The sequence below is a fragment of the Numenius arquata genome, chromosome 8 (assembly GCF_964106895.1).
Source record: "Numenius arquata chromosome 8, bNumArq3.hap1.1, whole genome shotgun sequence".
Taxonomy (NCBI): domain Eukaryota; kingdom Metazoa; phylum Chordata; class Aves; order Charadriiformes; family Scolopacidae; genus Numenius; species Numenius arquata.
The window spans coordinates 218,184-240,571 of record NC_133583.1 but is presented as its reverse complement, the minus strand read 5'-3'; the positions used below and the strand labels follow the sequence as shown (position 1 = coordinate 240,571).

The 22,388-nt window shown below is 45.0% G+C and overlaps 2 protein-coding genes across 3 annotated transcripts; one reads left to right on the top strand and one right to left on the bottom strand.

Moving 5' to 3' along the window:
* The first annotated feature begins 6,570 nt into the window (after positions 1-6,570).
* RBSN (rabenosyn, RAB effector) lies at positions 6,571-19,756 on the top strand. Of its 2 annotated transcripts, none has more exons than XM_074151259.1 (11): positions 6,571-6,813; positions 9,444-9,587; positions 10,778-10,878; positions 11,538-11,583; positions 11,691-11,852; positions 12,575-12,816; positions 13,622-13,692; positions 14,195-14,281; positions 14,759-14,861; positions 15,244-15,318; positions 16,181-19,756. In XM_074151259.1, the coding sequence occupies exons 1-11, from the start codon at positions 6,651-6,653 to the stop codon at positions 17,318-17,320; spliced, it is 2,334 nt and encodes a 777-aa protein (XP_074007360.1). In that variant the 5' UTR covers positions 6,571-6,650; the 3' UTR covers positions 17,321-19,756. The 2 variants fall into 2 exon arrangements, with proteins under 2 accessions (XP_074007360.1, XP_074007361.1); XM_074151260.1 differs by having other exon boundaries at positions 6,573-6,813; positions 15,244-15,327; positions 16,181-19,747.
* Positions 18,871-22,132, bottom strand: MRPS25 (mitochondrial ribosomal protein S25). Its single transcript, XM_074151261.1, has 4 exons — positions 21,838-22,132; positions 21,637-21,743; positions 21,237-21,324; positions 18,871-21,005 (listed from the first exon to the last, which is right to left on the bottom strand). The coding sequence occupies exons 1-4, from the start codon at positions 21,969-21,971 to the stop codon at positions 20,813-20,815; spliced, it is 522 nt and encodes a 173-aa protein (XP_074007362.1). The 5' UTR covers positions 21,972-22,132; the 3' UTR covers positions 18,871-20,812.
* Between the last annotated feature and the right edge of the window lie 256 nt (positions 22,133-22,388).

Genomic DNA, 22,388 nt, shown 5'->3' with positions numbered 1-22,388 from the left:
ATGTTTTCTCTCAGTATCTGCATGAAAATTTCACCTCTCTTATTTCTTCCTGACTTCTGCAGTGTTGCAGGCATACCGCCACCAAAGCACAGCATTCATTCTCCCACAGACCCCCTTCCCAGAGGGGCACCTGCATTTGTGATTTGACAGTTTTATGACTATGAAACACACACAAGCACAAGCTCTGAAGGTAAGTATCTGTCAGGTTTACCTACACCCTACGAACTTCTTGACTTTGGATTTTGCCAAAGGGACTAACCAGAAAACAACCAGCTTCTATACTATAATGCTCTGCCTCTTTGAAGAGTAAAAAGACTGCAATCTCTTGGCAACACAAACTACACAGACATATACTACTTAGTTATAAGGTAAGAATTTGTTAATGGCACATCTCTCATTACCTTATTTTTATTGTATGCCTTCCCCTCGCTGTCATCTTTTTCCATGCAAACATCTATACCTTACCAGCTTTGCTCAGTCACACACATAAATGTTCTCGCACATTTTGGTAATGCCGAACAGGGTCTTTGCGTTGCAGAGCCCCTTGCTGAACACAGTACCTGTCTGTGAGCCCGTGGCTCTTCAGGAATGATAACAAATCAATAGCAGACTTGGGCCAAAGGACGTGGGAGCCAGTGGAAAAATATCCCTTGTTCTCTGCAGAATCTGGATTAGGTCCACAGAGCAAAGCTGTGCACTGGCCCTAATGTGGCATCAGTGTCATGCAAAATCTTATTTCCAGCTTTAATTGCGACTAGAACAACCGTGCACAAATGAGTTCTTTGTTTACTCTATTGCAGTTTTACATTTCTGGAACGTTACCAGTTATTGAGACATAAGAGAGTTTGATTCCTAAAGAGCAACTTTTACAAGTGTCTTCAAAATGAGTTTTGTTTTCAACAGGAGGGGAAAGTTGACGTGAACAAGCTGTATAATTAACATTTCCTGCAACTATTTTCAAGTCCTCTCACCATTACTGTTCTGGGCCCCCTCCCACACATTTCTCAGCCTTGACCTCTTTGCTAACCCACTGTAATTAGCACGGGCTGAGTGTTTCTAAGGGACATGTAGTCCCAACAAACCTCTTTACTACTACTTTTAATGACTCATTAGTTGGAGAAAGTTTGAAAACAACATCATCACTACAGCTGAAGTAGTCACTGCTTGCCTGGAAATTCACTCAGTTAACATTAAACAGCCAGCTGCAATTTTCAAGTGTCGGTCAGGACATTGCTACGAATAAAAGCCGTGAGCAAGAGCAGTCAAGTGGAGAAGCCCTGCAGACAGGGTAAGCCTGGGTGAGGTCTTGGCTCTACAGAGACAGGACACAAAAGATGCATCAGGGAAATCATTCTGTTTTTAGGAAATGGATATGTGGACTATCTGCAGTAGAGCGCCGAAGTCCAACTGTCCTTCCCAACAAGAACAGCATGAACTCCCCACTCCTGCAGGGTAACTAGAAGGATTCAGGCTGCACACAGAGACCTCTGATAAAAAGATGGGGAAGTGCCTTTGAGAAACCTGCCCTGAGATTACTTTTAGACCTGTGTGAAGACATCTGTGGTTTCTTTTCCTTGAAGAAAGCGCCGCAGCTTAAAAGCCCTAAGAAGGAAATCAAGAAAAGGACATTTATCAGTTATCTGCCAATTCACTTCGCTTACATGAGATAAAGGAGCACAAGCTGAAGGAGGGTAAAGAAAGCAGAACCAAAATCTTGTTAGATCACAAATTGCATTGGTACGGGTTCCTGACAGAGATGGGGCATGTCAGATATTAATATAATGGAATGATCCCAGCCAAAGCAAAGACAGCACTTGGTTTTATTTCAGCCACTTTGGTTTGAAGTGAGAGCCGGTGAGCCAGAATAGAAAAATCTCAGACACACCAGCACGGGAAATGTGGAGGGACTGAGGAACTCCCTCCTCATTTACTAATATACACTGCACCTTCCTCAGCTTCACGGGAATTGGACTTAATAAATCACACAAATACTCCTGCAAAATGGAATGGAGGCAAATCAGGATCCAACTTGCCATATCCAAGGAAGTCAGTTCATTGCCATCTTCTCTCTATAATGGATATCCTAACGGAACGCAACTGAGCATGATGCAGCGTAGACACTTCAATAGCTGATTGGTATAGGGAAAATGTGAGATTATGACTGAAAAAAACAGGGAAAGTGACCTGCTTGAAGAGGTTGCTTGAAATTTGATTGCTGTTTTAAACTAATTTTCACAGAGAAGCCTGTGTTTCCAGCCTAAGTTCCCTCTTGGTTCTGAAGCTGGTACCGATGTGTGGGGTGCCTGAAGAAGCTATTGTAAAAAGAGAAAAGGAGGAGCAGAAGAGAGAAAAGCCAAGACAAACGAAAAATATAGTAAGACTTTATGACAGGTTCTCTGAGCCAAAGCAGTCAAGACAAAAAGCAAGCCCTTTGAACAAGCCCTTTGAAGACGACGGCAACAACAGCTCTGCAAAACATCACAGATCATTCACTGTCAAATATCCACTGTTAAGGGTATTCTGCTCATTGATTTTAGACTTGCTGCTTTCAAGATGGGAACTGGTTGCTGTAGAAATGTGTAGGGGAAACAGAAGACAAGAGAGGCTATAGGAGACAGCACCCAAATACAGGTGTGCCTGAAATCGGAAATGAGCCCTGAACATAATCTAGACATTGTGGCATATGGATCCCACAGTTAAAACATTAAATAAAATGTAAACGCAAAGGAATTCTGAATCTTCCTGTCTCTCCTCTTTGTAACTCACCTGCTCTATGTAACAGCGGTGCCGTTCCACGGCACTCAGGACCAATGAGCTAGATTCTGCAGCAGTGCTAAGGGACCAGACGAACCTGTGTAGATGACTGGCCCACCAGTACGGAAGCAGTTAAAAGGCAAATCAGATAAATGGGCTCAACAAGTTGTCAGCTGCAGCTCTTACAAATCATCATGCTGTCAGTTTTGATCGATGAGTCTGCAAACACAGGAAAAATCATGGGTTTGGCATGGAAATGTAGCTTCTATCCTCTCTACACAGACTAATTAAACAAATTTGTTTTGGACCAAAATGTTTACTACAAGCAACTTGAGTATACTGAATATATGAATTTTGTTAAAAGGAACAGCAATATGCAAATTTTTTAGTTCTCTCAACAAAACTAAGAATACAGAAAATGTTGGTTTAGATCCACCTAAACAAACAAAAAAGTTTTCTCAGATACATTAAAATCAAATATCATTTTATGTCATAGGAATAATTTTGTGCTACCTATTTCAAGGTTAGAAGATTTAAATTTTTAAAAAAAAATTGTTATTGAATTATAAAATTGAATTTAGGCCAATTTAAAGCATCAATTTAAATTAACTCACTGTTTAGTTTATGAATACTTAGTAAGAACATTCTGGTTTTGCAAAGAATATTGTGATTTTCCACTCTGCTTCCTCCCCAAAGTCTATATTGAACTCAACACTGTTACATTTCAGATACTTTAAACTTTTTTTTCAGTGAGTAAGCCGTATTTGTGAAAAAATGTCCTACCGCATTCCTTGAGAAGTAAACTGGCATCATCAAGAATTCCTTCTAGTCTACATTTACCTCTCCAGTGCTGGGATAAGATTCCATTACTAACATTCCAACTGGCACTGAAGACATGACAAGAAGCCAAAGAGTATGCGTGATGGAACTGAAATACATTTCTGACAGGCCTGTGCCGTGGCTAAAGGGCTGCCTGTGCCCTCCTCCCAGCTCTGCTCCCACCAAAGGGTCTCCTCTTAGTTGTTAGCTGCAATGACCAACTAACTTAAAATTCACTGTTCAGAGTTAATACAACAGCTCACAAACATATTTTACAACTTCGTGTTTGCAAAGGACTCTGAGTGCAGCAGGGCAGGAAGAGTCACATAATGGATGTGAGGATGCAGGATTCCAGTGGCAGCACATGCCTGACTGAGCAAGAGTTTGGAACACATTCCTTTCCTGTGCTGTTGCTCTTCTACACTGATTTACTGGTAAGCCATTACCAATTCAAATTCAGTCCCCAACAGCATCTGTAGCGTTTCAGTAAGGTTTAACTTGTCCACGAATACCTGTATTTCTGTTGCAACTAACTGGGTGAAGACAACTTAATTTTTGAAGAAATGTAAACTGGATTGCGTTAGACTTGGATCTTTTCATTTTGTTAACGCTGTGTTGGGAAGTGTGATGAGCTGGACCAAGTGACAAGCAGCCAAAGTCTATTCTCATTTACACCAGCACAAACCTAGATTATGCTCCACCTCTGTAAAGGAACATGGGGCACTCAGGGACACAGGAGCGCAAATTTCCCTTTGGGAGCAAACGGACACATTCAACACATGGCTACATCTGGCTTAACTTTGTATTACTCTTCTACAGTTCTCTCCGAAACACTCCCAGTAAGAGTCTAATGCTCTCACAAAAATCCAAATCATACTGAACGGGTGCAATCACTTCATGGGCAATGAGATCCTCAGGAAGTGCTAAAGACCATTTATATTCAGAAACATGCAAACAAATCATAGAATCATAGAATCATAGAATGGCTAGAGTTGGAAAGGACCTTAAAGATCATCTAGTTCCAACCCCCCTGCCATGGGCAGGGACACCTCTCACTAGAGCAGGTTGCTCAAGGCCCCATCCAGCCTGGCCTTGGTATTTTTCTTTCAAAATGTTGAAATTTCTCTTTTCAAGAATGACTGACTTGTGTTTTATCAGTAATTCAGAAAGATTCATTTGGTGAGATACGTTCTCATAGTCTGTGGTCAAACGTTGGACATGCAAAAGAGCACAATGAACTAACTAAAGATTCAGTGAAATATTTCATTTCTAGTGCACATCCCAGCACGCTACCATCCTCGTCACAACTTGCTGTAGGCAACCCTTCTCACTGTATTGTTTCTGTCCCCACAGCAGGCTATTAGACTTCAATCATTGTATTTACCATTTTAATAAGCCTTTAAGACTTTCCTTTGGAAAATAAGCAATTACTGAAGCTACAGAGAAAGGCAGGTTTAAGGAGTTTGCTGTTCAGTGCAGTCTCGCTTTCCCTTATACTCAATTCTTACTACTCCTGACTGACGATGGAGCTGCCTGGGTCACCAGGGCCTCGCAGCTCAACAGGCAGGAGAAAAAATCCTTACAACAAACGGCAAAGCAGCTCCATGAGCCGTGAAACCCACTGCAAAGGCCCCCAACAGGTTTCTGCTCGCTCTCAGACGTGCTTGGTGGGCCATCTAGTGACAGCCACGTCTTCCATTCCCCACCTAGCCCTTCTCTTGTCCCTTCCCTACGCCCACTAAATGAGCAAAACACACACATGAAATAGGAACAAGAAAACTGAAGTGCCTACAGACATCTCCCTACAAGCCCTGCATCTGCTCTTGTCTTTTCTTTTTCACTTATTCCCACCATCGCCCAGGGGCAGGAAGTGGTGGGATTCCTGGATTCTCTTCGTGGCTCTGTGAGTGGCATGTCACCTACTGCAATGGCTTACGGTTTGGGGATACGTCCTTTGAACGGCTTGGCGGGCTGAGAAGGGAGCATCGGGCCGGTCCCCAGCACGACCAGCTGCAGGACATAAGGCTCGGGCCCAGAAGCACCCGGGAAGGGAAGCACTGTGGGGGATGGTCCGCAGCAGCGGGAGGCCCGAGCGGATGCCAGCGCCCCCCCGCGCGGCAAGGCCCTCCCTGAGGCTCCTGAGGGGATTCTTGTCACCACCGCCTCACGCCGCCCCTCTCCTACACACCTGCGGGCCCGGGGACGAAGGATCTTCCCGGGCGGCTGAACACAAGGGCGCGGCTATTGCGCCTCCCTCAGGGCAGGCCCGGGCCCAGGCTCAGGCTCGGGCCCAGGCCCAGGCCGCCGCCGCCTTCCCGCCCACCATCGATAGCTCTGCGCTTAGCAGCGCATGCCTGAGCTGGACCTCGCCTCTCCCTCCGCTCGCGGATCAACCCTCCCTGTCCCCACCCTTCCCGCCCATCGATATCTCGGCGCTCGCCCCGCCCTCCGCCGGCCTCTGCCGCTCCCGGGCCGTCGGCACCCCGAGCGGCTGCGCGCGTCGCCCGCCCCGGCGCCGAGGTGAGGCCCGGCCGCCCCCGCGGGGCCGGGAACACCCCCGCGCTCCTTCTCTCCCCCCGGGGCAAGGACCCCCCTCCCCAAGTCGCTCCTCCGGTGGCGGGCGCGAGCGCTAAGGCCCACCCCTTCTCCTGCGCGTGCCCCCCGCCCTGGCCGCGCGGGGGGCAGCGGGCCCGGCGCGCGCTGCCTCACTGCGCCTGCGCGGGCGGCTCCCCCCCTTCCCCCCGGTGCTCCCGGTGCGCCGCCTCCCCGCAGCGGGGGCGCTAACAGGTCTGCCTTCCCCCCCACACACACACACCCCGGGCGGGGCGCACCGCACCCGGCTGCCGGCCCGGCGGCCGCCCCATGCGACGCGGCGGGAGGCGGCCCCCGTCCGGGCCTGGACGCCCGCCGGGCCGCGGAGGGTCCCAGGAGGGCGCGGGGGGAGGCCCGGCCGCGCCGCCCGCCCCACGCCGCCGCCCGCCTCTCTTTCAGGACGCCGCCGCGGACGATGCCGCTGCCGCCCCATCCGGTCCCCTGCGCTCGCCCGGTCTCCGCGGGGCCGCGCCGCTGAGGGCGCCATGGCCGCCGGCTGCCCGCCGCCCTTCGGGGACCCGGGGGAGGTGCGGGAGGGGTTCCTGTGCCCGCTCTGCCTGAAGGACCTGCAGGCGCTCCACCAGCTGCAGGCGCACTACGAGGAGGAGCACTCGGGCGAGGACAGGGACGTCCGGGCGCAACTCCGAAGTAAGAGGCGGCCGCCGGTTCCTGCGCGGGTTTGGCGGTGAAAGCCCCGCGGCCGAAGCTGCGGGTCCCGGGGCGGCGGGGGGCGCGGGCGCTCCCTGGGGTGGGTCAGGAGCGAGGTGCCGGGCCCCCTCCGCCCGTCCCCCAAGGCGTAGTTTTTACGTTATTCCAGATACGTAAATTCTAAAGCATTGAAAGCAGGAACTTAAAAGGCGCCACTCTTCGGATGATGGATTTTACGCCTGACGTTTATTATTGGCCTTTTGGGGGGATTTGTTTGTCTGTTTTTATCTGAAAACTCATACTGTAACCCAGCTGAATTCCCAAGTGTTACTTGTTGACTTTGCAGGATATGGGGGATCTCTGGTCCCAGTTCATTAGTCCCCTGTTTTGACAGCGGACAAAACCGTCGTCGCAGTTAAAGTGTAAAGTTGAGGAAGGGTGTTGGGAAAAGATGGAAAAGTGTGGGTGGTGGAGCTGGCAGTGCGTGCTGGGAGTGTCCCAGGGTTGTGCTACGGACTACCAACTTTTACTGGTGTTTGAAAAGTCCCTTTGAATTCCGTTTAACTATAAATTTTTTTTTTTTTTTTTACCCCCACTTGTGCACACTGTCATTTTACATTGAGAGAAATAAGTGCAAAAACTGGTGATAATTCTGTGTGTCCCCTGCAAAAGTCTTTCAGACTCTGTTTTGTTAAAGAAGAGATAGTGGGCTGGCAGTCTTGAATTTTTACTCCCGCCCCCAGATTGATGACTATGACTTCAGAAGTCTCTTTTCTCAGTGAAAAGTTTGTTTTTAACAAACCTTTCTTAAGGGTAGCACAGTTGAATTTTTAATGATCCTTGAGTTGCTTTCTATCACTCTGGCTACTTGTTGGGCTTTAGTGTGAGCCTCTGTCGTGCAGGGCAGGTAGAGCGGTCCGTGCTGCAGTCGTGTTCTCGGCAGGGGTAGGTGCCGTAGTAGCTGAATCTGAGATGCTTCTGTGTAGCATTTAAACCAGAACACCAATGTGGTTTTCATTGTGATAAGAGGAAAGAAAACAACAGCAACTTAGGCTTGGTAAGATTTCCCGAACGCTTCTTTTATTTAACACAAAACACCTGCGTTTTGATTTTATTCCCTATTTAGTGTTCTTTTAATCTGAAATAGTGTACTGTGACTTCTCAGGCTTTCATATGTATTCTTGCATAAAGGATGCTGGGTTTGTCTGCTTACTTTCTGTCCTAGTTACTTATGTCAAGGTCTATCCAGTGAAGTCCCTTCTAGCTGAAGGCAGGCTAGCAGAATCACCTATTTAAATTACCTGGTTTAGGGACTAGTTTGCCAACTGCATCATGAGTGGTTGCACAACTGTGTGCTGAGCTCCAACTAATCCTAACTGTGGAGTTGTAGAAATGCTAACAGATCACCTTCTTACTTCAGTTGAGTCATACTGAGGTGGTTAAGTTAGACTTCATGGCAAAGAATGTTATGAGGTTTGCTTGAAAAGCTTTTGTCTATTACAAAGCCATGAGGCGTCCCTGGTTCTCTTGGAGTATGTCAGACTTTCAAAGTCCCGAGTGTAAATATATTTTCTATTTAGATAGTGCAAACTTCACTTAAGAAACTGCAGCATCTCACTGGCATTTGCTGTGCTGGCTTGAGAGTAGGCGTGGGGAGGAGAAATCCTATTTCTTAGATGATGTTACAAGGCTAGCAAAGCCCTTGCTGACCTGCCACGGTTTTGTTGAGAATTACGTTTTCTATCACCGAGTGTCATTTTGGGATGTAGCATAACCTCAGCAGCTGAAAATCTGCGGGGAACTGTGTTGTCTGTGTGAGGGGCCCTAACGGCTGCTGCGAGGGACAGACTCCAGTAAGGTCAAGGTGGAACTTCCAGTGTTTTGGACACTAAATAAGAAAATTAGAAATGTGAAAGGACATGCTAACTACTGGTTCCCAGCAGCTTGTTGGAAAGCTTGATGTAGAAAAGATCTAGTTCAAGGAAACAGTGAACGTGTTTGGCAAGAAAAGTAGTGCCCTCAACTTCTGCTGGCATCCAGAGAGTAACAGAGCTGCAAGGACAATAAAAGATCTGAAGTTTCAACTTCCCAGTCTCTTTTTTTTTTTTTTTTTTTTTTGGCCCAGGAAACTGCCCTTCTCTCACTAGCATTCATGTGAGAGAATGCAGTGGGCTGTTTAGTGCTTTTGACATTTTTTTAGGTGTACAAACACACTGAAATTCTTAGTTTGTAGTTCATGCAACAATACAAAGAATGTGTTGAACGTCACTGAATCCTAGGAAAATCATTGGGAATTAAGATATTATCTGTATGATGTCCCAGAATGCTGTGAAACGGGTCCCATAGCTCAAGACAGCTTACTGATTGTACAGTCCTGAGTGTAGTGTCTCAAACTGCTGTTCTGTCATTAGGACATTAGTGATACTTTATGACAGGTAACAAAGAGCATTTCATGTCATCTGTGATTCTCTGAACTGCATTCTGGTTCTAAACAGAACACGTTAAAGAGAAACTTGTCATCAAGGAAAAAGACTTGTGCTAAAAGATGAGGAATATTCCATATTGTTTCACATGACAAATACTCAGTGACTCCCTGCCATGTTTGATAACCTGGGGGTTATCTTTTTCAGATCTTGTCCAGAAGGCCAAAAGAGCAAAGAAGAAATTGCTGAAACGCGAAGGAGATGACAGAACTGATTCTGGGTCTCAGGAACGATACGAGTCGTTCAGCTATGGTGGAGTAGATCCATACATGTGGGAGCCCCAGGAAGTAGGTAGGATTGCTGGAAAGCGATATGCAGTGGACATAACTTTTCTTCTAATCTGATTTGTGGAAGTGATACGGTATTGCTGAAGCATGGAATTGTGTCTGTGTTGCATTTGATTCGCTGTGTCGTGGGGTTATGGTTTTCATTATACATTTCAGTAGCAATCATAGTATAAATATTAGCTAAGAATAAGAGGCAGTGAACTAGTAGAAGGCTTCTGAACATTAGAGAAGTGAGAACTGTTTTCTGACCAGAGTGGAGATGATGAACCTTACGGATTTTAGGATGGGATTTGGTGGGTTTGTGAAAAGGGACTGTGTGGTGTCTCCAAAGCAGTAGCTGAATTCAGTTACCCAGAAGGGGCCCTTTCATTCCTATGAATTCAGCTTTGGAGGTTCTTTGGTTATTGCCTTAGCATGGAGAAGTGAGATTCTTACCTTTATGTAGATAGTATCAAAAGCAACATCTAATTTTATGTTCTACCTGTCAGAAGACAGTGGGGTTTTTTTGTTTGTTTTTGTTGTGGTTTTTTTGTGGTGTTTTTTTTTTTTTCATTTTGGCTGTAACTTTGATTTTTTGATACCTGGCTCATCTTACTCGGAAAAGGATTCAAAACTTAAACTTGAAACCAACATTTTTGAGTACAAATTGTACATTTCTTAAATACATGCTGTATTGTTCTTTTGTGTACTTGGGGATTAGTTTTCTGTAAATCTGAACTGTCATCAAGGATTTGATTCAGACCTCTAAAAGTGGGAGGATGATTAGAAGTCTGAAAGAGAAATTGCTGTTGCATAGACCTCCAATAATCATTGGACCTGCCTCTTCCCTTTGTTCAGCACGTGGCCAGGAAACTAAAGGGAGTCGGTTTTGACAACATTTGGAGTTGGTAATAGCTTGCCAAACATTAAGTGAGGGATGGAGAGGGGAAAAAATTGTTGCAGGTGTTCTCTTTAACACAGTGTCTGTTGTTTCCTGTAGTAGAAATGAAATACTGTTTATTGTTAGCCTGGAGATTAGGCTTTAACCTGCATGTTTTATTTAGAGCAGCACTGCGAAAAGGATTCTAATGTGTCTTTAAAATTTGATTTGAACATGAGAAATAAATGGTGAGAAGTGACAGCTGTCTTTCAAGAGGCATTTAAATCCCTACAGAACACCTGGGTGACTATGAAAACTTTTTGCTACCTCTCCAGGTGCTATGAGAAGCCATCTTTCTGATTTCAAGAAACACCGAGCAGCCAGGATTGATCACTATGTAGTTGAAGTCAATAAGTTAATAATCAGGCTAGAAAAGGTAAACTTGCTGCTTTTTAATATCCCAGCCTTCTGAATGTGTCCTAGATTTAAAAAAAAAAAAAAAAAATTAGTATGAAGTGTGCCCATTTATCTAGCAGTGTGCTTTATAAAGGATACTAAACTATATGCTAAACTATGGCTGTCTTCACACGTTACTGTTTTCCTTTTTTATCCTTGAGTGCTGTGCTTGGTCTGACCCTATACTGGGGATATGATTTCTGTTTCTGTGCATCTTCAAGATGAAGGTGCTACTTCCACATGCTTCAAGAAACATCTGTTTTCCTGTATATTTTCTCAATCTTTTACTTTACTAAATTTCTCCCTAATGTTTTTGTCATGATTCTTCCAACTTCTCATTCTTCAAAACCTTACCAATGATATACTTAGATTTTGGCTCACATGCAGTGATGTTGGATGCTGTAAGGATTATGTCCAAAATGCTCTGATTTGTACAGGTTTGGCAGTCATTGTTCAGCACTACTTGTATGAATATGGCATTAGAAATAAATAGGAGACTTGCAGGAATCTGGTGTCAAAGAGGCTGAGACTCCTATCTCTTAAAAATGCCAGGTTTCTTTTTCTTGTTGGGCTGGGTTGTGTTGGGTTTTTTTCTTGCAAAGAACAATTTTCTTGAATGTATTGTTTATCTTCTACTAGCTTACATCGTTTGACAGAGCAAACACCGAGTCAGCTAAAATAAGAGGTTGGTATGAGCTTACTTCAGACTATTTTCTCCTTTGGTTTAATCAGCTGAGGAATTAATTGAATGAGTATCTTACGCTGTGTGTATCCCCTCTTGCCTGGTCACAGCTATAGAGAAGTCTGTTGTGCCTTGGGTCAGTGACCAGGATGTTCCGTTCTGCCCAGACTGTGGCACTAAGTTCAGTATCCGAAACCGACGTCACCACTGCCGCCTCTGTGGGTCTATTATGTGCAAGAAGTGCATGGAGTCTGTCAGTCTTCCTTTGGCAAGTAAGTATGATGTGTGGTGTTAATTCCTCCTTTCCTTACCTTGCTCAGGATGCTAACTGCATCCTGGCTTTTTGCCATTAGAAAAAAAGCTGCTGGTAATATTGGTCCTTAATGTGTCATTCAGTTCTATGCTGACACTTGGCTGTGAAACAGAACACGAAGAATGATTTCTCATTCTTCGTCTCCGTTCCTTCTTCAGGTTTGGAACTATTGTGGGTATTTCCTGCCCACGGTTGTCCAGATGCTGGCATAAAGGAAATTCATCCACAAGCCCTTAAGAAACCCTTTGAACTTTAATTTCCTCATCTAGCACATTGGAGAGGAGACTGTATTTTATGTGGAAATAAGTGACATTAACTGGGCTTTTTGGAGCATTTGAGCACAAAACATGGACAGCATTAACGTATCTTTTTTTCCACACGCTATTCTATAACTGTGCAAGCTCCAACATGAGAATGCTTCTAGGCATAAGCAAAGTAGGTGGTTCTCGGCAGCCTGCTCTCTGGCGCTTTTCAAATGGAGCAGCCTTTACAGAGAAGACCCAAATTCTGACTTGCAGTCTTGGTTGTCATGGGTTCCTGGCATGTCTTTCAGCAGACTGTTTCAACTTGGTTTTCTAATATTAACTGAATGTAAAGTTTCTCATAAAGTAAATTGAGTTGTGCCGGTAAAATCTGTTGGCTTCTCCAGTCACTGTAAAATTACCTGTGTGTAATTTTTAGGCAAACTCACTAGTGCCAGCAAAGAGGCCTTGGGTTCTCATACTAGCCCGAACTCCTCACCAAATAGTGTCCATGGCTCCCGCCGTGGCAGCATTAGCAGCATAAGCAGCGTGAGCTCGGTTCTGGATGAGAAGGATGATGACCGAATCCGTTGCTGTCGGCACTGCAAAGATACCCTGTTGAAGAGAGAACAACAGATTGATGAGAAAGAATACACTCCGGAGATCGTGAAACTCTATGAGGTAAATCAGAGTCTTTGCTGCTTTCATCCTCAGTGTATGTATCTGCAGTTGTCACTACTTGACTTTTGGCTTGTTATCTCGTGTCCAAGCTCTTACTTTATGACTTAATACATACTTGTGTTAGAATAGACTCTATTGGGTGTTCATGCCACGTAACAAAGATGCATCTGAAAGGATGGAGCTGGTTGCCCTATAGTATTTATATCCCATGGTAACTTCAAACGTTATTTTAAGATACGTCTTCATTCTCATCATCTGGAACTAATAGTTCTGAGATGCCCCTCTCAAAACTGTGAACTGTGTCAGCTAGGATTCCTCAGAACAGTTCTTGTTTAAACTAGTGATATGCTGTGCACTGGAGCTGCACTTAGGAGTTGACGTCAGCGCTGTTTGTCCTCACGCTGATGGCAAATGCTTTTTTGAACCATCTACATCAGTCAACAGCATATGGCTGGAATATGGTGTTCAGATGTGCTCTGAAAGCAGCAGGTATCTCTTCGGTAGAGTCCACCCCCCCCCCAGCTTAGTGTTAATGGGAGTTCTGTTGGTGCTCTTTGTGAAGAGATTTAAGGCTAGAAGTTGTCCAAGTCATCCATTCTGAATTCAGAATTCACCTTGCAGGTGTACAGGGAGTCTCTCTGTTTCTGACCACACCATCTGCCTTCTGAAGGTAACTGAAGAGTCTTGTCATCCCGAACAGCTAAATGGCTTTCATCGTGGTTAACTTTGAATGTGCACAGACAGCATGTTCTTGCACTAGTGTTTTAATATAAATTCTTTTTTTATACATTCTGTTTTAAACCAGAAACTCCGACTCTGCATGGAGAAGGTTGACCAGAAGGCACCAGAATACATAAGGATGGCAGAATCACTAAAGTAAGCCCCATTCGCTGATTTTGTTTATGAATATGTGTAATTTTCCTCCCCAAAAGTGTAAGGAGGAGTAAGGAAATAGCGTGCTAAGGCTGCAAGTGTGTAAATTATGAGAAAAAGCAGTGTTAGATTATCTGTCATTTTTTGGATGCTCTTCAAAGTAGTACTGAATTAATTATTAATGATAACATCGCATGCAGAGAAGTCCGATTTACTTTTTTAAAAGCCACTTCCCAGTGAGGTGCCACTGTCAGACTTTTCTGGTAAAGTGCACGTAACTGATTGTGTCCCTACATGGGCTGCCAGTTACTTGCATCATAAATATTATACCCCTGTGGGGTTGGAGCCTTTTGCTTTCTGACAAATGTGGAATAAACCATTTAGCCCCTGTAGTGTCAGCTGTTCTTACTGTTGTTGAATCTTAGTCACCTTGGGATAGCTTCTAGTGTTGCGTGTATTGTGAGCTGGATGCACGACTTAAACTAAAGTTGTATTTATTTCTTAGTGTTGGGGAGACAACCTACAGTCTTGAACATGCTAATGACTTGAGGGTGGAGATTCAAAAAGTATACGAATTCATAGATGCCTTAAGGTAAAAGAAGAGCCCTCTCTTTCCTTCCCCTGTCCCAGCATGTGTGCATCTCCTCTGGTATGACTTCTCTGTAGTTTTTTCTCAACTGTTGGTGTCTGTTTGTGTAGCATATAACTGCTTATTCATATGGATAATCAATTTGTCTGCTCAGTTGTAAAGAGCATGTGAAAAGGCACATGCTGTTCCTGTGCACTGTCAATTTCTACTTCCCTTTCCAGCCTTAAATATCATGCATTCCTCTGCAGTGGGAATAACTACGCACAGAAGAAACAAATAGTGGCACAGTTTTGGTTTTTTTTTTTCCTTTAAAAAAAAAGGGGGTGGGAGTGGAAAGTGTTATAACTTGTAATATCCAGAATGGTTTACCTATAAGAATATTGGGAAGTTTTCATCCAATATTGTCTTTCTGCCCTTCTGTTACATTTTCACTGGCCCTTGTTCCTGAACTGATGAGGCTGTATGTTTGCTTTGGTTCAGTAAGAAGATTTTGAGTCTAGGCTTGCATGAAGATCCCCAGCCTCATCCTAAAACACTACAGCTTCAGAGAATGATAAGATATTCAGCTACACTTTTTGTTCAGGTAAATGGAGCGTATGTTACAAGCTGAATGTAAATTCTATATAGTGTTCTCCTCTTTGCCAGGCATCCTCATAGTTTGAAACTACTTCAGAAGGAGATTTACTTCTATACATCTTCTGTAGTTCACATAATGACTTATGGTAGCCTTGGACGAGGTAGTGTCAGCGCAGATAGTGTAGTGAGCATTGAGTTTGGGGACCCGAGAGGCTTTGTGAATCCTGGCATGTCCCTGGCTGCGGTGCGAGCCTCTGTGCCATCACTGACTGCTGTGTAGAAGCACCTTTTGTTTGTCAGTGCGGTGTTCTGTTGGCTGTACCTCTTTTCAAGTAGTTGAAAATTGGCTGAATGCCTGCAAACAACACTAAATATTTCAATTTTTCCAGGAAAAACTGCTTGGCCTGATGTCCCTGCCAACCAAAGATCAGTATGAAGAACTGAAGAAGAGAAGGCTGCATATGGTAAGACAGGTTAAGATCTGTTACGTCTTGTGTCGGGGGCTTCAAGGGCTTAAGCCTAATAACTGTGTGTGTCTGAATAGTTGCCTTTAACATTGGAGTTCAGTTTTTAATTTTCTTACAGAGATCGTTCCATACCCTTTTTCAGGGATTCGTGTAACACTGTCACTGTGTTCTATCCAGAACATAAGTAGGTGTGTTCTGAGCAGCTGAACTCTTCTAGGAAGCAGCAGTGACGTGGGTGCGTGTGCTGTTTCTGCTGCGGTGCATGCAGAGCGAGCCCTAAACTGATGATGTTAGTTCATGTGGGTTTTCAAATTGTTCTGCACAAGCAGAATTTGGAGGTTTTTTTCCAATGGTGAAAAAGGACATATTAGAATAAGGGAGAGTTTGTTTGGGTTTTTCAGTTAGAAGGGAGAACATCATGAATTGTAAACTAAGCTAGCTTTGTCTTGAGGTAGAAGTTGAGAAATCGGAATCGTTGCACTCCAAAAGCTAATGATGTCAGCGACTGATGTTCTGTTACAGGTGTCTGCTGTAGTCAGATGTGATACGGTTACTGTCCCAGTCTAGGCCACTCTTTGCACAGTTGCATTAGGTATTTCTTTCTCTGTATAAAGCACTGTCACCGCTCCTGCTTGTCCTGTAGTGGGTAGAGACAGATGTCTTTGGATTTTGATCAATATTGTCAGCAAACAAACTGAAGGGAAGTATTCAGGTAATAATTATGAAACTAGGCATTTTCTGCAAAGTAGCCAAAAATGATCCCTTTCAGTGACAACCAGCAATGTCTAAGACCAGTAAACTCCTTGTACCTATGGATATTTGGAAAAGATTTTTTCAAGCTGCACGTTTTTTGTTTTAGGTGGCTCTTGAAACACATGGAAAACAAGAGGAAAAGCAGAAAGACTTTATCTCCAGATCTGCAGCCGCAGTCAATGGTGATGCAACACACCTGAAAAAAGGAGCGGTAAGGAAATCGGAAGGCTGGTTACCTACATCTAGCATATCCAGACAGAGTGAGATGGCAGACCCACTTCTTCAGCAGATTGACAATATCACATCCTTTATTAAGCAAGCAAAGGCAGCTAATAGGATAGATGAGGTCCATATGTTGCAGGAGAACCTGAGGCAGCTTCAGGATGAATATGATCAACAACAAACTCTGAAAGCGATTGAGCTTTCTAAAAAACAGGCAGAAGAGGAAGAGATGCAGAGGGAGGAACTTCAGGTCCTTCGTGAAAAAGAGTGGGAAAGAGAACACCACAAATTCATGTCTCGGCACTCAAGGACATGTTCCTTAGACTTCAGAGAAGTCAGGCAGCATCAGCATGAAGTTGCAAAAGAGAATCGGAACTTGACAGCACACGCATTAGATCTGGGTACTACCCAGATCAGAGGGGACCCAAGTTCTGAAACTCCTCCTGTTGATCAGCTGCCAGCTAAAGAGCACTTCATCTCCACACTCACACCCCAGAGCGTCCCACATTGTGACAAAGAGCAAGAGCGGACAGCCTCTCTGAACCCCTTTGAAGATGAAGCAGATACCCCTCAGTTGGAGGAGGACCCTGCCAACCCATTTGCCAAAAATGCTTCTCCAGTGGCTTCCTTCTCTAACACAGCTCTGCAAAGTGATAAAAAAGACTATAATCCATTTGAAAATGAGGAGGAGGATGATGAGCAAACTAATGGAGCACCTGGCAGTACTTCAAACCCTTTTGAAGAGGATGAAAATCCATTTCAAAAGCCTGGGGGTAGTTGGAATTCTGGGAATCCGTTTGAAGAGGGATCCTCTACCAATCCCTTTGAAGTGGAGGATGGCAATGAGATCTCTGGAGAGGAGGCTATAGAGGAAGAGCTGCTTCTGCAACAGATAGATAATATCAAAGCTTATATATTTGATGCCAAACATAATGGACGAATGGACGAGGTGGAGGTACTGACAGAGAACTTAAAGGAATTGAAGCGCACATTAGCAAAGCAGAAGGAGAAATCCAACTGCTGAAGCAGCAATAGGGCTGTGTAATAATTATTTTAAGTCTGGTGTTAAATATGGGAAGGTAGATCAGATACTTATAGACAGAACAGATAACGAGGGAGTTGGGAGAATCTTGACTTTTATGCACTTTCAATTAGGCCTTTCCACTACTACTCAGTCTTGAAGAAAGAATTACTGAGGTGTGCTGCTGGTCTCAAATGCTTATACGAAGAAACTTTAAAATAACTTGTTACAACACTCTCTTAATGCTAACTGGTCTTACTGCGTGCTTCCTTTGGTCAAAGTGGTTAAGTGCTAATAGGGAACTACAATTTGGCAATGGTTGCAATGGTTGGTTTGCCATCTCTCCTCCTGTTGCAGCATTGGCCTTTCAAGTGGGGCATTGACTAGAGAGACAAACACTTTTCTAGAACTTCTGGATCCTCTGATACTGACACAGTGGAGTGTTTCAGGCTGGCTTGATTGCCTAATGGTGTTAGGAGAAAGTGCTGTTAAAAGGCTACTCTGATTCTTGAGGTGCAGAATATCCAGGCTTGCAGATGAATTTTGTGCAATGCTAATACCTAAAAGGGATTTTAAGACTTAGAAGTTTATAACTGATCTTAATACGAGGAACTTTTTAATGTGTTTATAAAAATTCCCCAGTGAAGTTTGGATGTCTTTTCATCATTTTTTTTGTTTCCCATTTGCTCTGAGCACAAACCACAGTGTAGTAGAGAGCACCGTGCTGGCTTCAGAGACCTGCTTGTGTGGGAACAAATACCTAGTTGCTGCCAGGCAAAGGAGCATCAGGTTAGCTCCATTTCGAACTGTAACATCAAGGGTGACCCTCCAACTCCTAATTATCTTCTGGAATCTACACATTCCTTTAAACTCTCTGGGTGACAGAATGATCATGCTTGTCATACTTGTGAGACTGGAACCCTCTTTTTGTAGCACTCAAGGAACAAAAATCTTGTTTACAATGGAGAGCTGAAGTGCCACTGAACTGGAATTCTGTGAAAGCTGGCAGACAAAGTCTGTGGCTGCGACGGTGCCAAATAGCAGTTCTCTTTCGTATTTGATTCCCCCTAGAAGCTGTTAGGAGAATCAGGTGTGTCTGTCTTTAAGAAGCTCCAAATTGGAGTCACCTTGTGGTGCTGTAGTCCGGGGGATGCCTAGGTGAGGGCAGCACCTCTGATGCAGGAGGGCTTAGGGCTGGGCTTCTTTCAGCAGGCTGGTATCGGATCACTCTGGGGTTCGGTCAGTCTGTGTCTGGGAAGGATGGAGCCTGAGCTGCTTTGATTTTTATCTCTGAAAGGCAGAGCTCCATCATCAGGCATCGGTGTTTTGAAAGGGTGGTGGGCAGGAGTTAGTCTAAAGGGTGTTACTTGTTTAAAGCTGAAATGAAGAAAAATGGGGCGCTTCACACTGTATAGCACTAATAATAGTGGGCTTATTCAGAAGTGTAAACTTTTGTGGAATGGGACATGTCTTTTAGCTATGTCTCTGATAATCTGTATTAGCATAGCCGCAATGCAAGCATTGTGTAGTATTTTAGAGAGACAAATAATTACGCTACCTAAAGAGCAGAAACTCTTTTATTTTGCTGTAAGTAAGGGGAAGTAGGGACTTGTGGAACTGTTGTTTAGGAAAATCAAACTACCTATATCCTCACTTAATAGCACTAGTAACCGAGAGGAGCCAGCTAAGGACGGCTTATGTTCTTCCTACTGTAGCCCAAACCCGAAGCTGGACAGTGCACAGAACAGGTTGTCTTAAGACCATGAAGTTTTTATACTGAGATGTTTTATTAGTGTTGATCGAGTCCCCGAGTGTTATTTTGCACCAAGTGAAACAGAACAGAGGATTCTGGAAGGTTGTAAACTAGGATGAGCGCTGTGGCACCAGTTACAAAGGCAGGGGAAAAAAAAAAAAAGGTAGCTAAAGCTAATCCCTGGAATTGTTTGTTTCAACACAAGTAGTATAAGGTAGTTATTTAAGACAGACTCGTTTCCTAGTCAAGAGGATTGCTCCCTACACTGTAACCCAAAGCTTTTTTTTGGTATCATCAACATGAAAAAATGTTTCAGTGGCTTCAGCTTTCACATTAAAAGTATTTTTCCTTGGTGCAATTATCCTGCCTTGTTTGTATTTTCAGTCTAATACACTAGTAATTAAAGTATCCTTATTGTATGTATTTTTACAAGCAGGTAACAGACTAGCATACCTCATGATCTTTGTCAGTGTTAAATGTGGTAGACTAGACACCTGATCCTAAAGTCATCTCCACAGTGAAGACCTTAACGTTGGTACCTGGACTTCTGTGAGGCACAACGCAATGAAGGCATCTTAACCGTAAAGCTCGATAACTAGCATTGACTTTTGTTGAAATTGCATGCACTACTCTGTACGGGAACTTTGTAAACAGAGATGAAATAAACCGACATGTTTATTTTGTGCTGTGTTTGTCCTTGACACTTCTTACAGGATGCCAGGTGTGAAATTCTGTACTCGACTGTCAGCTCAGAAATGCTGAGATACAGTTCTACAGTCATTTGCACATACAACCCCCACTTACAGGTACGTGCTGTTACCAAATCCCAAGCAATGCGGTACAATCTGTCGTATGTCCATACTGTTACAGGTGCCGTGTAATTGTGTGGTGAGGCAGAACCTGCAATGATTTAGAACGGTTCTGTTGACCTCATGCAGGGAGTGGGAGTCTTTGAGGTGAGGAGTGACGTAGCAGCACTGCACTTCGAAGCACAGTGGACTTTCTGGCTAGAATTTGCTGGAAGCTGGTAAATCCAGACACAGTTCTTTGTATGGCTTGCTTTTTTTTAAAGGAAGACTTTAGGAAATTGTCTTCATTTATAAGTAGCTTCAAATTTCTTTGGAAGAACAACAAAGATAATTGGAAAGCGTCTTTCAAACACCAACTTACATGTTCTCCTGTACTGTATTCTTCACTTGGTCAGTGCTTCTCAGAGCTGCACTATCAACTGCAAAAGTTGTATCTTGTAAATAAGATTTAAATGTTTCTGAGTGATAACTAAATTAAGAAAATTCGGCATATAGTTACTTGTTTGGCTGCCTTCAGTGAGTACAAAATGGAAATCAGCAGGAACACCTTCATACCACTTTCTACAAATTGTGGAGTTCTGTGCTGTTTCTAAGATAATTAACTTTTGGGTCTAGTCTGTCTCAAAGCAATCATCGCCTTGTTTTTGCCATAACCTTATACATGGCAGGCATGAGTAGGAAACAGGGCTCCAGTCATTCTATTTCCCTTCTGGTTTTCCTTCGAACTTTGTAAATCTGGCACTCAAAGAGCTGGTTTTAACTTTTATTTATTTTTCACTGAAGTCTTCTTACAGCTAGAATAATTTCTAAGACAAAGTTTTCTGTGTTATATGAACTTGCTCGTTCCTGTGTCTGGGAGCTGTTGGCTCATCTCCCACTGAAATACCTTGATCATCCAAGCCCTGTGGAAAAACAGCTGCAGGATGTGAGGTGTCAGGATGATGCCTCCTTCTTCATAGCAGCTTTATATTTTCCCCTCATCTCTTTGGGCAGCGGCACAAAAGCGGGGCAGGGAACTTGGCCTTCAATTTCACACATGCATTCTCGCAGGTGATACTTCTTGGGCCCAAAAGTTGCTGGATGTGAAAGTTTTTTCCTTTCTCTTTCCTCTTTTTCAAGCGTTTCTCTAGAAAAGAGATCTGTTTGTTACTGTCAGAAGCCTGAAGGGCAACATTTCCTCTTTCTTCCCTGGATCCAGTTTACCAGAAAGATGGATTTAGAGTTCTTAGGTTGTGGACTCTACCTAGCTCATGGCAATTCTGTCTGGAAAACGCCTCCTGTATACCTGGCCAACATTTGCAGGGATTGTGTTACGATGGATGCTAGACTGTACGTTACCTCATTCAGTGTTACTTACGTGCTTTTCCCCAAGATTTTTTTAATGTGCTCGGTTATCTCTTTGTTGGTTTTATCTTCCACATCAACCAAAACTTGTTCTCCATTGTCTGTCAGGAAAGATTTGTGACAGCATGTCAGCGCCCCTTCCCCAAGTGCTGTTTCACAGTAGCAGCAAAAAGTGTTTTAAACGCACAAAACTAAGACACCTGCTTCTCTGTTACAGTTAAATGTACAAGGTAACGTTTCACCACGAAAAGCAAAGTCTTCGTGAGGGTGAGGGCCCGGGGCTGAGCCGCGGATCGAACCAGCTTCCAGCGCGGAGGCCGGAGCGGCCCGGACCCTTCCTGCGGCCGCCCGGGACCCCCTCACCCCCCGCTCGGGGCCGCGGCCCGGGCCCGCCCGCCGCCGGCAGCACCTACCCAGGTAGAAGCGGAGGAAGGGCGAGGGGGTCATGTTCCTGAACAGCATGATCTGCACCCAGGGGTTCTTGTACTGGATCTGGGGGATGTTGAAAAACACAAACTTTCTGGAAAGGAGGAGAAGAAAAACACACAGGCAGGAGCCGAGATGCCTGGAGGCGGCCCTGGCCCGGCCCGCGCCCCGCCGCCCCCCGCGCTCACCTCGCGCCCTCGCTCAGCTCCCCCGCCGTGTTGTAGTTCACCGTCATCACCTTCACCGAGCTCTTGAAGATGACGTCGCCCTGGTTGAGATACTGCAGCGTCCGCCTGATGGGGAACCGGCCTTTCATCGGCATGGCGGCGGCCCACCCCCCGCGCCTCTCCGCCGCCGGGCGGAAATGGCGGCGAGCGCCGCCCCGCGCCGGGATCCACCCTCCCTCAGCGGCTGGGGTCCCTCCGCGGCGCGCGGCTGCCGGGGCCGTGATGCGGCCGCTGCCTCCGCCGGTCGCTGCGAACCGCCCCCGAACGCGCCGCCCCGTTTCCCACGTGACGTTGTGGCGCCGCGGGGGGCTCCGCACGTAACGCTGGGCGTCGGGGACGCGACTCCAACGGGCAGAGGCTCGTCGGCCTTTTCAAACTTGGGCCACGAAAGCCCCGCCTTCACTGCGGGCCCCGAAACCAAAAGGACTTTTTCTTTTTTTCCCCCGTGCGTGTTTTTCTGCTGGACACCTGCATTCGGCAGCTGAAGCCCGAGGGCCGGTTACCCCGGACTC

Coding starts and splice junctions, on each gene's coding strand:
- RBSN (XM_074151260.1), top strand. CDS start 6,651: ATGGCCGCCGGCTGCCCGCCGCCCTTCGGGGACCCGGGGGAGGTGCGG. Junction 10,879..11,537: donor TAATAATCAGGCTAGAAAAG/GTAAACTTGCTG, acceptor ATCTTCTACTAG/CTTACATCGTTTGACAGAGC. Junction 14,862..15,243: donor CAGCTACACTTTTTGTTCAG/GTAAATGGAGCG, acceptor CAATTTTTCCAG/GAAAAACTGCTTGGCCTGAT.
- MRPS25 (XM_074151261.1), bottom strand. CDS start 21,971: ATGCCGATGAAAGGCCGGTTCCCCATCAGGCGGACGCTGCAGTATCTC. Junction 21,744..21,837: donor GAGCTGAGCGAGGGCGCGAG/GTGAGCGCGGGG, acceptor CCTCCTTTCCAG/AAAGTTTGTGTTTTTCAACA. Junction 21,006..21,236: donor AAAATCTTGGGGAAAAGCAC/GTAAGTAACACT, acceptor TCTCTTTTCTAG/AGAAACGCTTGAAAAAGAGG.